We start from the raw sequence: 17,950 nt of genomic DNA on the forward strand, positions 1-17,950 counted from the left end.
CTGTCACACATCAGAAGAAAGCAGGCTGGTTCTTCAACATACGTTATTATTAATGTTCAATCAGGAGTTAGTCTCTCAATCACCGCTGATAGGGAAATTCCTTATAGTTTGCTCCTATAGTTAAAAAAGGAGAAAGAGATGCTGGGCTAGCAGATTCTAGGGAAGGGTAACTGCGTGCAGAACCAAGCTATAGTAGGTCTTTAAACTTCTAAGGGAAGATCAGTGGGACTTGACGCCAGGTGTGGTTCTAAATCCTGGTGCATTGCTTCCTGTGCTTGCTGAAGCTATTTTGCAGAGCTAGAACACAGCATTCACAATGGCAAGCTCCCTGCAGGCTGAGCGCTATCAAAAGCATCTTGTCTTGTTGGTCACAAGTTACTGCCTACTCTTCTGAACGCTATAAGGCAGAGCAGGAAAAAAAAAGGCATTGAGTCATGGATTGAATAGCCTGACACTTCAATAAGATGCAGGACAGAAATAAGACTGAATGACAGTTTCACTTATTTATAACTCAGCACCATGTAATAAAGGCACGATCTGAAAGACAGGCGTTAATATCATCCACAGCTCAAGTGAGCGTTTGAATCAGCTTTTTTTTTTTTACCCCAAAGTTGTTGTTTTAATCACAAGACTCAGCCCTCGATTTTCATTTTATTTTGAAAGCAAGTTGGGAAAGTTTTACAAAACCTGACCAAGAAAGAATTATGAAAATATTTCACTGGATTCATCTTTGGTTACTTCTTATTGCAGTTCCAATAAAACATACACCATTTCTACTGCTCCAACAAAAAAAGTCAAGAGGTCAATCAACAAAAACAAAAACCAAGACGTGCTTTCTTTACATATCCATAAATATCCACAATATTAGAAAAATTGTTTTGCAAAGATTCTTTGTTTCTTTTTTTCTGGCAGTGTTAACTTACTATTATACACAGGCTACAAACTTCGTCCTAAACCTTTAATTACAAGTTGAGCTATTTACAGTCTGCAAAATATTAAGACGTAAAACTCCTTCATAAATATGAAAATAGATCATCTTGCAAAGATCTTTATACTTACTTAATCAAATACCTGGCTGCCCCTCCTCCAAAGAAAAGGTTATTTGTTTTGCATAGAAATGTAGTGACATGCAATATAAACAACAGCATTAAGTGCAAACAGGAATTATTCAAGTGTCTTTAGTTGTACTGGCAAAAAATACCAATGTTCTGTTACACAACACATTGATGTTTTTCCAGCAAGTGTAAGTCTACTAAAGCCCCTTGTCTGCACTGCTTTGTGAGGGGCAGCAGTTCACATGCATTCTCTTAGTTGCATTTTATCAACCTGCAACCGCAACAAAAATAGCTTATAACAGACATTTAAATGAACCCAACACAGAAAGATTTAAAGTGAATTAAAAACATCTTTGATCTCTTTAGGGAACCTAGCAATGTGTCTGAAGTCTTTTAAAAGAGCGATTGCTCCTCTAAGAAAGTCAAAAACCATGATAAAATCCAATCACAAGAAAAAACTTTGTCACATCACTATAAAACAAGGAGTTTGCTGACTGCATATTCAGATTTGTGTTCATCAGTAGCCGTCAGAAAATGGCCCCCAGTAGAAAAGCACCCTCAGATGGGCAGAAAACCTAGGAGTATTTGCTAGGTGCAACCTAGATTTAGCTTTGCACAACCAAAGGGATAAGACAGTAAGTGTCAACTGCATCCAAACCCTTGGAAATGCTGGGTTTTAGCAAGCACTTAGCTATTTTAAGACAGCTTTCTAATCCAGTTGACGTGCACATCACCTTTTTTTCCCCACGTGGACCAAGAATGCAGGAAAGGCCTGAGTTGTTATTCCTCGGTATTTCTCTTCCCGACATCCCCATGTCAGAACAAAGAGCTAGAAAAGTCGATAGGTGTACACTGTGCACGTCAGCTGGCTGTGCTCAGAGTAGATATTTAAGAAAATAAAATGTTAACCATGCTGCTTTGTAAAAGCCACGGAGGATAGGGAAACATTTAAGAGCCAGTGGTGAAAGAGAACACTCGAGGTCACTGTGATGGGTTTTTAGAGATATCCCACACCTGACTACACAGATTTTGCAGTCTGTCAGAGAGGGCTACAGGCTTTGCAATGAGGTGTTAGTGCTGACAAGCAGGGTAACACAAGCCACACAGAGCAGCCAGAGGCACACACTTACGCTGCTGAGGCTGCGTGCAGCTGCAGGCTGTGGAACAGCTTCCTTGCAGCCTGGTGATCCAAAGTAAACTATTCCTTATTATTGCTTGTTTGTCTGAAGTCACACACCTAAATACATCTTGTGACAACAGAAGCTGGTGCTGATGATTTCCCTCCTGAAGGATTACAGTTGGATAAAAGAAAAATATATATGAGGAGAAAAAAAAAAGCAGGCACCAGACAGGCAGGCAGCTGAGTTCTGTTGACTGGTTCCGTGTCCTCAAAGGAAATGACACCATACAGCGCCAGCCCTTCCAGCTGCTCAGCACTCTGCAGGCACCAGCACTGTGGACGGGACACACAACATAAGCTACTCTACAGATCAGCACCTCTGATGGGCAGAGAGGTGTGTGCCAAAAAGGGCAATCTTGGTCAGGATGGGCCTTTTTCAAACTAATAGCTGCGCAACACAGCAGGGACTGTGCTAAGTAACTGAAGGATACTGTTTCTCATTTAACTACTTGCAGCCATTGCAAAGAGACAACTGCTGCTTGGGCTGAAACATATTCCACAAGACAAAGTCACAGTTACAGCAGAATAGTTACCTACACCTCTGACAAGCTGAGCAACTCAGCAAAGGAAACTAACAGAAAAATTTAGGCTTCCTCCTTCATCTTTTCCTTGAGAAAATATGACGGGAGAAGAGTAAGAAAGCCTTACTTTCATCAGGGAGTACCAGCTTACATTTTCCATCCTTGCACAAGAGTAGAAATAATAGATTATCTGGATGACATCCTGGACTCCAAATACCCCATAGCTACTGCACTGCACACGATGCATACCTCACAGTTAGGAATGATAATATAGGTTAAAAATACAACAGCAAACCGAAACAAAAAGCCCACATAACTGTGTACAACGGCAGCAGAAAGGGCAGGATGTTGTACAAATATCACCACAGAACAGAGATCCCCAACATCACATCTCAGAGTGGCAATCTCTGATGCTGGTTGCAGCAAGCAGCTTTAAAGAAGATGCTGCTGCTTCTTTTGCATCTATCTGTTGGTAGAGTGGAGAAAAACATTAAAAACAAAAGAAATAGATAGATCCTATTCAGTGACAGGAAAAACCAAATAAAATAACAGCCCATCTGTGAGTCTACTATCTATCCTTCTTCTCCAAAAGCTCTCACGTGGCTGCAACACCACTGGTGGCTTCTCTGGAGCAGGGGATTCCTGTCCCCCATCAAGCAGTCTGCTTTTAGTCATTACTACCATCATTAGCGCAGTGGTACCAATGAGATAGATGTCCATCTGAGGGATCTGAACGTGACCCTCCTTATCATAGTGATAGCTGTTGATCTAGAATTTGTCTTTAACTATTCTGCAGAAATAGGTTATGGTGTCTTAAGAGAGGAGAGCCCAAACACTCCGTACAACTGGTACTTCCACTGGCAGTTACTCAAAAAGCCCAGAAATGACAGTGCCTGGAATCTGGTTCCCTTCTTGCTCCCTGGGCAAACCTTCCTCCACATCTGGGTTGAGGTACATTCAGAGCTGTGCAAGAAACAAAGTGGTGCTCACTGAGTCCTGCTTCCCCACAGTAACGCATTACACTTCACTAACAAATCCCAGGGCAAAATGAAACACCAGGGAACAGATTCCTCTTGTTAACTGGAAAGTACTTATCATGTGACTCAGCCTGCAGACTGCAACCAACATGAGGGGTTTTGTTTTTGCTTCTTTTGAAAGAAGAGCTTGTTCAATGCTGCAACAGCATTCACAGCAACCCTGGGACAAGAAAGCATTGCTATCTGCTTAACGCAGCTCTGAAAGATCTGTGCCCATTTCTAGAACAGAGGCCCTGATTCACATATACTGCTTGCAGCAGAATGCTAATGCAAAATCTGCAGTAGTTCAGAGCAGCTGGTCAGTCAGAGGAGGAAGGAAAACCTACGGGTCACTCTTTCCACTCAACCTGGAACTTAAGGCCTCAGAATGCTCCATGCTGGAATCCAGGTCAAACTGTTTGTGTGGTGCCTACTTCTGGCTACTACCTCTATAAGGTATGGGGCTCACGTGGAATTCCTGGCGGGAGTAGTTTCCTCTCCTAAAGCAAATCAAGGGAGGAAATAAGCATAGCATGAAAATACAGATAAAATCATCAGTCTGTTCAGATGCTGTCCACAGCTACCTGTTTGAAAGCCCATTTTTACCATCTGCTGGGTCTCCTTTGAGCACAAAACCCAGTGCTACTGAAGAACAGAGTTTAAGTGACTGGGAACAATGACTTCCTCAAGGACGTGCTCCATTTGAACCCTCTCTTCATATGTCACAAGTTGGCTGTGTGCTGCCACTTGCTGAGATGTTGGAGGATGTCTGAGACAACGGGGCAGTGCTGTCCCCATCGTGCTCCCTGAATGGCTGTGCATCTGTCCTCAGCTCCGTGGAAGGACAAACACTGAACAGAGGCTTTGTAGACTCCAGCAGTGTATTTTTCAGCAGGTTGTCTTCCACCTCCATCTCTTCAGAAGGGAGACAACCAGCAAACACCTGTGAGGAGTGTTCCTCAGAGTTCAATGAATTCTCAACTGGGAGCCCTTTGTAAGATAGCGGCTCAGATTGGGCCAGCACTAATGTTTGATTACGTGCTGGATCTTCACATGTATTCTCAGAGTAAAATCCATTTTCCTCCTGGGACACCGGCCCATCCGAACAGTCCATATCTTCCTCTTGTCCTGGTACAGAAAGAAATTCTGGCCTGTGAGGCTTGGCTTGAAAGGGGGGAATCTCTGACACACCATATTTACTGCTACTCAGGAGCTTTTGCCGAACCTCTGCGCTTAGCTGGGTTGGATCACATCGACTGATGGTTGAAGACAGTCCACTAAACAGGCCATATTCTTTGTGTGCCAGTTCAGGAGAGACTGGAAGCGATCTGCATCTCCTCCCAGGAAGGAAGGAAAATTCCTGCCAGTCTGTACTATATGCCTGCCGGAATTGGGACTGGCTGGTTTTCAGGCAACCACCCGTCTCCGGAGAATGCAAGTCAAACACAAGAGAGATCACAGACTTGCTTGGCATGTCAAAGAATTTTATCTTTCCACCCTTGAGGTCCTCCCGGGCACTGAAGGGATTAACCTTCCGGCCTAATCCTTTGTTTGGTGTGTAGTAGGGGTCCTGCACATTTATCTTCCTAGAAGGCTTGCGGGAGAAGATATCTGACTGGCTACGTGACAGCCAGATATTCCGACGTGGACGGGGTGACTTGGGTGGAATCTTATCGTCCAGGGAACTCAAACGTTTTACTCCTGTTCCTTTTTCAATTGACCCTGAGTGGAAGAAGAGAAATAACCTTAGTTTAAAGGAGCTGTATGCATGAACGTTTGCTCACTCTCAAAGTCTTCATGATAACTGTAAAGAAAAAGGTGCAGTTCTGATTTTCCAAAGTATCTACAAACACATTTGCTGGTTACTTACAAGTTCCTGCATGTATACAAGGATGTATGTTTCTCTTCTCACTGGTGCAGTATTGATTTCAAACCAGGAGATTAGCAGCCCTGTCCACAGGACCTTTTACATGCAAAAGCAGTCAAAACTGCATTTTAAATATTCTCTCCTCTTTACTCATACATCAGACTAATTAAAAGTCATCCTGAAGAATCGCGCAAACACAAATACAGTTACGGTCACCTCACTTCTGTAGGCAGTTAAAGTAATACAGAAGCAGTACAGTTTATCTTCAAATTTGCTGCTGATACCATGCAGGATGCTGATTTGCTAAGACAAAATTGTCTTCAGAAAAAGAAGGAAAAGAAAAGAAAGGAAATAGTAAAAAATCTGATAGGATGGAAGAATTGTTTTTCACTCTTCCCTGTATTTTAGGGCTCCTTCAAACCTCCTCATTGGCATTACACTGACATAGCAGAGAGAACAGAGTGATCTTGGAGAATGATTTACATGTTTCTACATTTACCATCCTGGCTTCCAGCAGAGGTTGCCCAAGATCTGTTGATGATGCTGACCATAGCAAAGAGCAACTACAAAAGGAATTGTAAGTTACATTTTCACCCGGGTGGGAAAAGTCTTAAGACCAAAATAAATATGCCCCCTAGACACCATGAAGACCTTAATTCCATTCCAGTCTTGGTTATGTTATCCGATACAGAAACTAAGAATATTGATGTTCCTTTCTACTGAATAGGAGTTTAATTTTATGTTTTTTTGTTTTTTAATGTGTTCATATTTATTTGAATGCACAAACATATGCCAGTAAATGAAAGCAAAAGCTTTGCTGCTGGAATAGGATAGGAAATTTGTAGTTCTTTAAGAAAAATATGTTAACTTCTTGAGTGTTTGGAACACGTGGCTGCCACCAGTTCTCAAGGTGCCTCTGAAAAGCATAGAAGAATGTATTTCTTCTCTTCCGGTTAAATACTGCCACAGTTTCAACTGCATGTACCTTGAAGTCAAGTCATAGTATTGCACATAACATTTCACCAGGAAGATGCAAAACTAGAGGAAGAATGCCAGGAAAATGAAAGAGCATTTTTCCTTTTTAACTTACATCCACCGGATGCCTTCCACACAGGGGAGAAACATCACATTTATGTGCTCCGTGCAATTCCATATACAAAAGTTATTTTAATACAAAAAAATACATATACACATTTTTACTATACTCTAAGTTTCCAACACCAAAAATCTGTCAATATAGAAGAAATTTAAGTCAGAATATTCTTCCACAAGAATTGCTTGTAGTTTGCTCCCCACACCAGGTGGCACTAGACAGCTTTAGGGAAAGCCCTTCAAGACCAGCATTCCCAAGAAGATTTGCAATTCATGTGTTCCCCAGCTCTATATTCTAAGGTACTTTGTAATACTCTTGCATCTTCTCTGCTTTTCTTCCTGCAGAAATCTATGTAGCTTCTAAGCATTACATGTATACCAAAGAAACCGTGTATATGCACTAAGAGTGACAGGGATAAAGCAGAATTTATGAATTTTCATGTACTTTCAGTAGCTTACGTTCCCAAATGAAGCTAAATTTCCCTTTAAGAGCTTGTGGGCACGATCTTTTGAGGAAGCTTAAGAAACAGCTGTTCTTTCCCAAAGGACACTCTACAGTGCAAAGCGTGCACCACTGTTCCAGAATCATTTTCAGACAATTCATACACTGTACGTAATGCCACACATCTGAAATCACAGTCCTCAAAATACAAAACACTGCACTCTTTTGCTACCAGCCTGCAGCAATCTTGGTGCAAATGCAGACATTTACCTTTGGGTTTTCTTTCATTGTTATCAAGATTCAGAAACTTTCTGTCTCTCTCAGAGTCCTCGTTTCTCAGGCGGTTTAAAATCTCCTCCAGTGTTTTGACAATATCAGCAAATGAAGGACGCAACTTCGGATCCATCTGTGAATGCACAAGAATCACATTGTTTCATGTGGGATTATCCATGCTTTTCTATTTACAGAGTTGGCAGATAGAAGAATAACTTGAAGGAACTGGAGAAATTCAAGACTGTTTTTAGAAGCATGTTGTCATTGCAGAAAAGAACCTCAAACCACTAAATAAAGCAAGAGGAAAAGTAGTGCTCTGTTCTAGCTCATGTCTATTATACTTCTCATTTAATTATCAAGATGAAAACACTCTATGATGAAGACATTTTAAAAAGAAAAGGTGGTTATCTGTTAGATTCAGGGCTTATGAGAGAGATTTTGTTTGTTACAAACAGTTTTCACGTATATTTTTTACACACACACACACACACTTTTTCGTTTAATTTTCTTAGCTGTTGAAATACAGTAGGCAGCACTGACTAATTCAGCAGTTGAGTGTTAACCTCATTACACTATTAAAGAAACCTCCCTGATACTACCTTGCAGGTGCCAATGAGATGGATCTTTCTGGAAAGAACTGGCATGACTGGCAATGACAGAACACCTTCTAATAACACAGGGTAAAGGGCTGAAAATTTATAGATACATTGATAAACAAAACAACAGCAACAAGAATCACACTTGCTTTGAGGAACTCAGAAGTAGAAATGAAATTGTTCTAATGCAGCAGATGGAACTGCCTGGCATAAAAAAATCCCATCATTTTCTGCTTTCCCAGTTTCACTGAAAAGGTAGGGCAAGGGAAAAACACTAAAGCATATATTCTCTACTCTGACAAGCATAGATTTGTCTAATCTTTCCAAAGATTGCTGCAAGCTGCAGAAAGTAAGAACAGGTCTCCATCTTATTAGTGCAAGGGAAGATCTGGGACAACAACACCAATGGAAAATTGACTCAAAGTAATATTTGCCTTTTCCATCCCAAGCACTCAGTTGCTGATCAAATGGAATAGAAGATTCTTCCTCACGGCTGCAGTTCCCCACAGCTTAGCTCATGCTGGTAAAGCCTTCTGCGTGTTCATGCATGATTCATGCAAGTAGGCTTACAGTTGCTGGAGGAGCCATAAGTTTCAGACTTTCTTGCATATTCTTTTTTAAAAAACACTCTTTATCAACAAAGAACTCTTAATTCACTGCCATACACATCTATTTTCACTGGTTTTCCTATGGTTGCCCTAAAATGTGTTTTCTGGCTGTAGAGAACTCCAAGACTTTCCATATTAGTTCAGCTTATCAGGTTACACTAATTGTTTACCTATTAAATAATGAAAAACTATACAAATGTCTTTATCTAGGAGCAAATTTTCACACAGATCACCTGTTACTGGAGTACAACATGCTTCAGAAAATATAAGATATAGGCCTTATTTATTTGACACCTTTTCCTTCCTCTAGACAAGTGGAAAGCGAGCTACAATATGTCCCACACTGAAATTAGCATACTAATGTCTTGATCACAAGGCAGCCATTTCCAGTCTCAGTTCAGGCAGAGGACGTTTATTATGAAGGAGACAGCATTTGATGATAATCAGTAGGAGAAAGTCCTTTTTCTCATGGGAACATAAGACTAGTCATCCCCCCTTGCTTCATTAGTACTGTTTTACTCTGGATTTCATCTGTGGTAGAAAACTGCTTTGGATTGTACATTGGATGCTCTAAGATTTCTGGGGAATACAATTGGGAGTTGAGATTTCCACAATCAAACTCTACTTCTACCTAAGCCCTTTAGTGCTTACATAGTCACAACACTTCAGAAACATGAGTCAGGCACACCATTGTCCTGGTGAAGTAAGATCTGCTGTACTAAGGCAAAATTAGAGGGGTGAAGCAGTTGGTTCAGTGCAAGTTCCACAAACATGTTCGACATTAATTTACGCTCTCCCCCAACACACATTCTCACCCTTCCTCCACTTGCCACTTCAGTATGCACATTTGTACTAATACAAGGTAAAGAGAGAGCTTGGGACAGAAATAATTCTTAAAATCGTGGATAGTGGGGACTGCTTCTCTCAGCAGCAGTGCTGATGTGAAAACAAAGTCTAAAAAACAGCAACAGAAATTAAAAAAACCTGTTCTGAGAGTTTTCCTGCAAACACTCACTAGGACACAGCACTATTATTAGTTCCAACACAGCCTGGTCTTGGAGTCCTGAGTAGAGTTTTGTGCAATAAACGTTCTAGAAAGTGTCTCAGCTTCAGGTGAGACAACCGGACATTCGCAGCTTCAGCTGAATTCAGTGGAAGCTCATGTTCTCTTACTTCAAAGGAAAAGTAACATCTGTTATGAAATAACCCACAAGAAGAGATGTACTTCCCTGTAATTTTCATGCTGAGGATTCACGAAGGTATCCCAGCACTATCACAACTTTACTCCAATAACCAGCAGAAAATTTACTCTAGACTGGACGTTACCTGCAGTCCTACTGCCTTCCAAGCTTGGAGATTTTTTTTTAACACAGGCTAAACATTTGGGAGGTTAAAGCAGCAGAAAATCTTCACAGTAGTTTAGAGCCTGTTCTCTGTTTGCCTGTCCTCACTTTGTCCTATTTATGAGAGCAACCCAAAATTCTTTCTTCACAGCTCAGTAGGTCTGTACACAGTAACAGCTGGATTTTGTCAGCCCGATGGCCAGCCAGTCTCAATAACATACAACTGGTTATGATCAGACTGAGCAGTCTGCAAGAAGCTTTTCAGTGTGCCAGACCTGTTTGTTTGGTATGGCAGAATATAGAACAGCAAAAGCACAAAGCAGACTTTCTTGCAAGGGAAAAGAAAAGGGTATGAAAAATGTCAGGGACACTGTGCTATATATGTACACTGCTTTCATAGGCGAGTCTCTCTTGTAAAACCTTTAAGCACAACCTTTGAAAGTCAGAGGGATTTTGTAAACTCCAGTTTGGGCCTCTCCCCTTCAAGTAAGATACTCACATTACAGCAGTTGAAGGCCAGCTGGAGGAAGTCAGGGGGACAGTCTCCCACCATGTGCTGGAAGGCATCATAATCTAATCCAAAATTCTGTACAAACAAGAACACAGCACAGAGAGCAGAGACATAAATCAGGACCTGCCATCTGGCCCAAAGCATCCTCTTTTTCAGGAGTTCCCTTTATTGGGTTATCAGGAATTACTATGAACACCATCTCTGAGCAGCCTCATAGGGAATTTTGAGCAAACTTCATGCACGCTCCAAACTGCAACATTCCCAATAGGGATTATTTGATATAAGATACCTGTAAAAGAATAAGCTGACTTCAAAGCCTAACCTTCTTCCTGGATTCATCTGCAATTCACCGAAACATTGCCCATGTGGATCTGGAAGCAATATCCTATACTACGATGTTTCACCATGGTGAACCAATTAGAACAATTTTTCAGTGGATGGTACTACTAGGCTGGTGATTCAAATTAGCCAGTTCTTTAAGAGCACTTCTCTGAGAATATCCGAAGGGCAGATGAACAAAAGGATCTCTTACATACTGTTGTTCAAGACGTAAGCATTCTCAGAACTGGAGGTGGGTAGACAATTCAGAAAACTGCTATGGAAGGCAAAAAGTTGCCTTGCAGATGAAACTAAGCCAAAAGGCAAGAGAAAAAAAAATAGAAGCATCTCCTTCTATTAGATCATTTTAATTTAGATGGACAATGATTAGCACAGAATGTAAAAAGAAGGGTGAGCTTATTCTAGCTCCTGCTAACATCGCTCTTGCTCTTTTCACAAGGCAGGGCTACTTCAAGGATGCAACGTTCCAAAAGTGCTCTGTTTGTAAACTGGCAAGAAATTTATGTGAGCTATCACTCTACAAAAAGAAGGCCACTCAACACCCTCAATATTCTGCCAGTTCAGGGCAGGTCTGAAGTTTCTGAAAGGATTTCCATTTATGACTGTAGCTCTATAAAGCCTGTATGTCAAAACATCTTCAATGGAACTTCTTCCAATAACAGTGCAAAAGAAGAAAAGTCTTTTACAAGCTCATTTTAGTGTAACATCATATGCATCGTATCTTTGGCAGCAGTGCTATAAATTCTAAAGGCCAACCATTATCATGGCATACTTATCACCTCCCAGCAACTTTATAAAGGTAACAACTTACCTCTGTGCGAGGGAGATAGTCCGGATCTGCCTGTATTCTTGCTATTATCTCACACAGAATTATACCATAGGAGAACACATCTGCCTAAAAGGAAAAAATGAATAGCCATATGGTTCAGCTATGACCGCTCACCATTCTTATCTGCCAATGAGTTTCTCCTTACCCCAAATGGTTATCGGAACAACTAAACCAACACCACAGCCTTACAACGACTGCACTATAACTAACATTTTCCATGTAGAGAAGCACATCCTCATGGTAAATTTCCACGAGGTTTAGTAATCGTTTATCTGAACACAATTGGAGACGCACAGTTCCTTAGATTGCCACTCACCTGAGTTTACCAAGTAATAAAATTTAGGAAAACACAGAGTATAGGCTTACAGAGCAGAAACTGGCATCCCTTACCTCCTAGATCTCAGGCAGGCTCGTATCTTACTTTTCATACTGATAGAGACCCAATTGCTCCCTAATTCCCCATTACTGTAGGGTTAGCAAAGAACCTGGGTACTTTATTATTAATTTAGGTCAATTGGAACTCTTAGCAAAGCTTTTGAGACAGTAATGATTAGCTTTCTTACTGAGGTAATTACTGCCTTCCACTAAGTTTTAAATATCACCAATTAAACAAATAATGTCTTCTAGCTAAAAAAAAAAAGGTACAGGATGTGGGCTTTATCATGAGAAGTCACGGCTGCAGGGCTGAACTGCACTGCTCTAGATGTCTCTACACACAGCAGAAAAAAAACTATGTCAAGAGCAAGTTGGTTGAAAACCACTTTTTCAGAAAATCTAGTGTAATCTGATGGTCCCGTGCAAGAAACACCAGTGTCACAAACAGAATAAATGCCACTGGAGAACAGTTTGTATCCAGTTGCATCTCCTCTGAAAACTGATTTATGTTGTTGTTGTTTTTAAATTAAGTAATTGTAGAAGATCTTTTACTTCTGTATTAATTTCACTAGACCATTGTCAAGGAAATAGCCTCATTTTTGTATAGAAAAAAAAACAAGTAAGCATCACTGGACATTTCTCAGAAGATCTGGTTAAATCAAGCTGTGTTCGGCAGACAAGCAATTATCATATTTCAGCACATGGGGCATTTCAGAGAAGAAACAGCGTAACAGTGAATTACGTTAAAGGTACTTTAATTCTGCATGAGAAACCATGCCATGAATTAATATCACTAGCTGTTCAACTCGCACCATTCCTTCTGAATGACCCATCAAGGATAGAAATGTCACAAAAAATTAATATTACAAAAATCTAAAATATTGTATGCATATATTGCACAGAAACATTTTACAGCTAGAGTCTGCTTATGTGTACCTACCTTTTCATTGTAAGGTTCATCTCTGAGAACTTCCGGTGCCATCCAAAAAGGTGACCCAACCACTGGTAACTTCTCACTGCACACAGACATAGATACCAGAGTGAGTAGCAGGAAGAAAGAGAACAACCACCATTAATGAACTGCTCTCACTCAGACATTGCTATAAACTTTCCATAACTGCAAGAATCTGCAGAAACTTTAACCATGGTGAACTCCATACAAGTGGCTTCCATAACACTGTATTTCATTCTAATCTCCTAATAGAATTATGGGAACATTCAATAACAGGAGGAGAAGATGAAAGAAACACAAGATTTTGGACTATTAATCAAAATGTTGTATTTCCAGTTCCAAACTGTCTGAACATATATATATATATGTTCATATAATGCTAAATAATTATTGTTTTATCTTTAGGTCACAGATTTCAAGCTTTCATTTCCAAACTCTTGATGGAATGGATATGTATAGTTTAATAACTGCATATCTTGTATCATCTTTGTTGTTTTCTTAGCAATCTTAAGAGCTGAAAGGCTTTTATTTATTTTCACATAGAAGCACACACTGAAGGAAATTTGACTGCATGTTCACCAGTCAGAATAGTTTGAAATACACTGGTCAATATACAGATGAAAGAACTATTAAACCCTTGACCTCCCTAACAGAAGGACAAAAGGACTATTTCCAATTGCAACAATAGCTTGTGACAGTTATCTGTGCACTCAAATGAGTTAAGATTACAGTTTCATTCTACAGAGAGCAAAGCGATGAGCTGCTACTACATTAGCATCTCTCCTTTATAAAGGAAATATTAAGAACTAACATTGAAGTTAAAGAGGAAAAAAAATATATAGTAGAATTCCACTGACTGTTGTTTACAAGGCAGAAAAAGAGCTGATGATAGCTAATTGTTTAGAATCAATAGAGGATATTTATTATAAAACCACACCAATCCAAAATGCTGGACAGTACTTATTTGTTAATATAATATATGCATGCTTTTAAAAAAAATATTATTATTATTAACAAAAATTCCCAAATACCTGCCTGGAAGATCTGCTGAAAAACTTGGACAAATTCTTTACTCACTGGAGCACTTTTAGAGAATAAATGACACCACCCAACCAGAATGGACAATAACCAGACGTGGAACACCAGCGGACACCCAGTCTGCAGTTCTAAGCTGAAGACTGAAGGTACTTATTACACATTTTGCAGAAATGGCCTCAGGGATCCAGCTTAACAGACCTTCTGATCTGCAGCAACACCGCAGCTCTCGCTATAGTTTGATTAGTTCACGTACCTGTGATCTGGAATTTTCTCTGCCAAACCAAAGTCTCCCACTATCGCTGAGTATCCATTCTCATCGTGTTTTATTAAGCAGTTCTGGAGGAAAAAAAAGGAAAGAAAACAGTTATTATCTGGGCATGAAACTCACATCCTATTTGTTTCATTTTGTTTAAGTCTGGAACGAGATCACAAGAGATAATTTGGAGGACATTCATCTCTGAAAAGCTTTTTGCTGAAAGCCACCACCCTTTTCCTCTGCTCTCCCCTCTGTGCAATCACATATCTGTCAATCTTAAGATGCTGCAAACAGCCTTACAATAATCAATAATCCACTTAAAAACTTGCTGATAAAGACAGCAGCCATCAGCAGTGAACGTACCGGCTAGGTTCTAGTGAGATTTCAGATGATTTAATTCCCTTACTACTCAAGTATGCAATCCCTGCAGCTCACCATGACATCTTCAGTTTCTCTTCAGGTCCAGTTTGCCTGGACCTGACCAGAATACAAGATCAGAAAAATGCCTTTGTATATTTTGCTATATTGACTACTTAAAAGGAAACAACTGCTTTGCAGTAGAATTGCATCAGAAAACACAAGATGTGGCAAAGCTACACATGCTTTGTAAGTCTCAAATCAAATTCTTTATTCTACAGTGCATCACCAAGGAAAAGGACCTAGGGGTCCTGATAGATGACAGGTTGGCCATGAGCCACGCTGGTGGCCAAGAAGGCCAATGGGATCCTGGGGTGCATTAAAAGGAACATGGCTAGCAGGTCAAGGGAGGTAACACTCTCCCTCTACTCTGCCCTGGTCTGGCCTCACCTGGAGGTACTGTATCCAGTTCTGGGATCCCTGGTACAAAAAAAGACAGGGATCTCCTGGTGAGAGCCCAGCAGAGGGCCACAAAGATGATAAAAGGGCCTGGAGCATCTCCCCTATGAGATAAGGCTGAGCGACCTGGGTGTGTTCAGCCTTGAGAAAAGAAGACTCATAGGTGATCTTATTAATGTTTATATCTTAAGTGTGGGAGTCAAAGAGACATGGCCAACCTCTTTTCAGCAGTCTGTGGGGACAAGAAAAGAGGAAATAGCCATGAACTGGAACATAGGAAGTTCTGCAAAGGAACTTCTTCACAGCAAGGGTGATGGAACACTGGAATAGCTTGCCCAGGGAGGCTGTGGATTTTCCTTCTCTGAAGATACTCAAGATTCGCCCAGATGCCGACATGTGCAGCCTGCTGTAGGGAGCCTGCTTTGCAAGGGGTCTAGACTCAAAGACCTCTAGAGGTTCCTTCCAAACTCTACAATTCTGTGATCAAACAGTATTTAAGGGAAAAGGCTATAGTAGGAAAAAGCTGTCCATCTCTTGCTTTCGAACACCCTTGGGTAATTTGGGTCTGGCAACATCACATCACATGCAAGGCATTGCCCATTTATATTTCTTATTTATTTACAACTCTACAGAACATGCTTTGAGACCACTCCAGGGCCACATCTTTTCCCTTCCAACTAAACAAATTAACAGTTGACTTCCTGAAGCCTTTTATCCTGTCCTACAGTAGGTGGGGCAAGACAGCATTCATTCCCTCACCACACGCCTTACCGCATCCTCCTGCAGGCAGCACAATAGCAGACAGGCAGCAAAGCCACTGCCTGAGCGGTACTCTACAATCATTAGCTGAACAGCAGGAAACGCTTTCCAGCTTTATTGTGCCGGGACCTACAAAAGCCCCTCGCTGACCCCAGAGTATTAGCTTGTCTGTATAATGAAGTTACCAAAAAAAGTGAGGTCCTTGTCTAAAAGATCAAGTTCGGGTCATTACTGTTTACATACTCACAGCTGACTGTGGCTCAGGCCACGAAGTGAGTTTTCTTCCTGCCTATTGCAATGTTAAGCGAGACACTCGCAACCACGTAAAACACATCTCAGCCCCGAGGTGCAAAGTTCTGTTTGTTTAGCATGACTCGAATATAATAAGAACGATTACTTTGGGGATTCATAAACATGTACAAAGTTAAACCAACCATGCTTGTCCAGAGAGCAGTAAAGCCTCTCAGTTATGAGCTTTGTTATCATTTATCAAAGAGCACATTCATTCAGCTTGCTCTGTTCAAACATTTGCTTGCTATTAGTGGACTTAACTGAGAAGGATAAAACTTTTCTGAAAAATCTTACTCAAATGATTCAGCCATGGGGAATTTCATTGTGTGCCACAGAAACAAGCCCACAAGGACAGCAGAGGTCTGACAGCGCACATGAACGCTGGCAGTTTACTACATGAACCAGTACAGAGTTGCTTTCTGACAGGTTTTTCAGTGATTGAAGATGTTTCATAATTTGGTGCTTTCAAAAAACAGATTTATAATTCAAAATAATTCTTTTTTAAAATCTATGTTCCCTTCTCACATTAATTTTGTTTACATGCTGCTTATTTTGAGTAGCAAAACCACAGTAGCTCATTCTATAATCTGGTTTTGTCTATTAGGGCTATTCCCCGTTAACCCTCCAACTGCAAACATTTCAGACCACAAGCTATCCTCAGCATATCTGAAAACCTGCAGAAACAGTTCTGTACTGAGCTTTGGATTTGCAATAATCTACAGGGCTGCTCTGATAACAAAAGGATTTTTAAGCTTTTTTAACACAACATAAACATGACAGAAAATTTTCCTTCAGGTTCTCACCGTTACAGAATCACATCCCATTTGACAGCAACACATTTCCCACTGCAGATGGAACAATCCTATCTCCACACTGAGCCCCAGGCCGTGTCAGCTCTCAGGTGCAGCACTGAACCATTATACAAGTAGATTATTCCTGGATAAATCATAAATTAAACCAACAGAGCATGCAGCGTAGCTGTCAGATAATGCTACCTGACAGCCCTGAGCTCCTTCCCAGCTGAGCTGAGGTGAAGTCAGGCTCCCCTTCAGCACGAGCTTTTTGAGATGTCAAACAGAACTGACATCCCACTCCACCTGCCGACCCATCAGCTCCAGAGAGAACAGGACAGCACCACGAGGAATAGAGGAGAGCTCAGGGTTACGTTTCTAATATAAAACGCTCAGCAAACATTCCACTATGGGGACTGCATAATGTTAAATGACATAAATAAGGCTAAGCTGTTCTCCATCATTAACGGGAGTCTGTCTTTTTTCTGCATTTCTGAAGTAATGACTACATTTGAATTCACTAACACACATGCTCTAGTGCAGCAGGGATGGAAGCCTATTTCTACAGAAATCAGTAGGTAAAGCCCTTGTGAGGATACCAGCAAGACCAGATGTCGCTTTTAAAGCCCTCATTATGAAGTTTTGCAGACAGTGATGCTTTGCTCTGTACTGAGATTCTCTGCATGTTCCAGGAAGCAGCAACACCACACTCCTCCTCCAGCCTTCCCACCTTTGCAAAGCCATTACACAACACTGCACCAAATTCACAGCGTGGACAGTTTAGTTACCAGATTTAAGATGCAATTCATGAAAAGGTCACTCAGAGCCTACGGTAAGTAGGTACTGGTTGTTCATGTGCACCCAGCGAAAGGCATTTCTCACCACTCACATTCTGCTACCAAGATAAATCAGGATCAAAAATGGGACAAAGCTTCATTAGAGACTGAAAGGCCGTAGAGAAGAATTTAAGCTTGTTGGTATCTGAGTAGGGAAAGCACAA

At 40.9% G+C, this 17,950-nt stretch overlaps 1 protein-coding gene across 1 annotated transcript in view; it reads right to left on the minus strand.

Moving 5' to 3' along the window:
- Positions 1-658: 658 nt before the first annotated feature.
- The window catches only part of TESK2 (testis associated actin remodelling kinase 2), a 66,221-nt gene continuing 48,929 nt past the window's right edge, over positions 659-17,950 (minus strand). Inside the window, exons 6-11 of the mRNA XM_072343638.1 lie at positions 14,291-14,373; positions 12,988-13,063; positions 11,655-11,738; positions 10,493-10,579; positions 7,444-7,579; positions 659-5,494 (exon numbers count right to left, since the gene is read on the minus strand). Coding sequence (XP_072199739.1) covers positions 4,488-5,494; positions 7,444-7,579; positions 10,493-10,579; positions 11,655-11,738; positions 12,988-13,063; positions 14,291-14,373 — 1,473 coding nt within the window. The 3' untranslated portion in view covers positions 659-4,487. The remainder of the gene's footprint in view (positions 5,495-7,443; positions 7,580-10,492; positions 10,580-11,654; positions 11,739-12,987; positions 13,064-14,290; positions 14,374-17,950) is intronic.

Source organism: Excalfactoria chinensis, chromosome 8 (genome assembly GCF_039878825.1).
Source record: "Excalfactoria chinensis isolate bCotChi1 chromosome 8, bCotChi1.hap2, whole genome shotgun sequence".
In the NCBI taxonomy this organism is placed as follows: Eukaryota; Metazoa; Chordata; class Aves; order Galliformes; family Phasianidae; genus Excalfactoria; species Excalfactoria chinensis.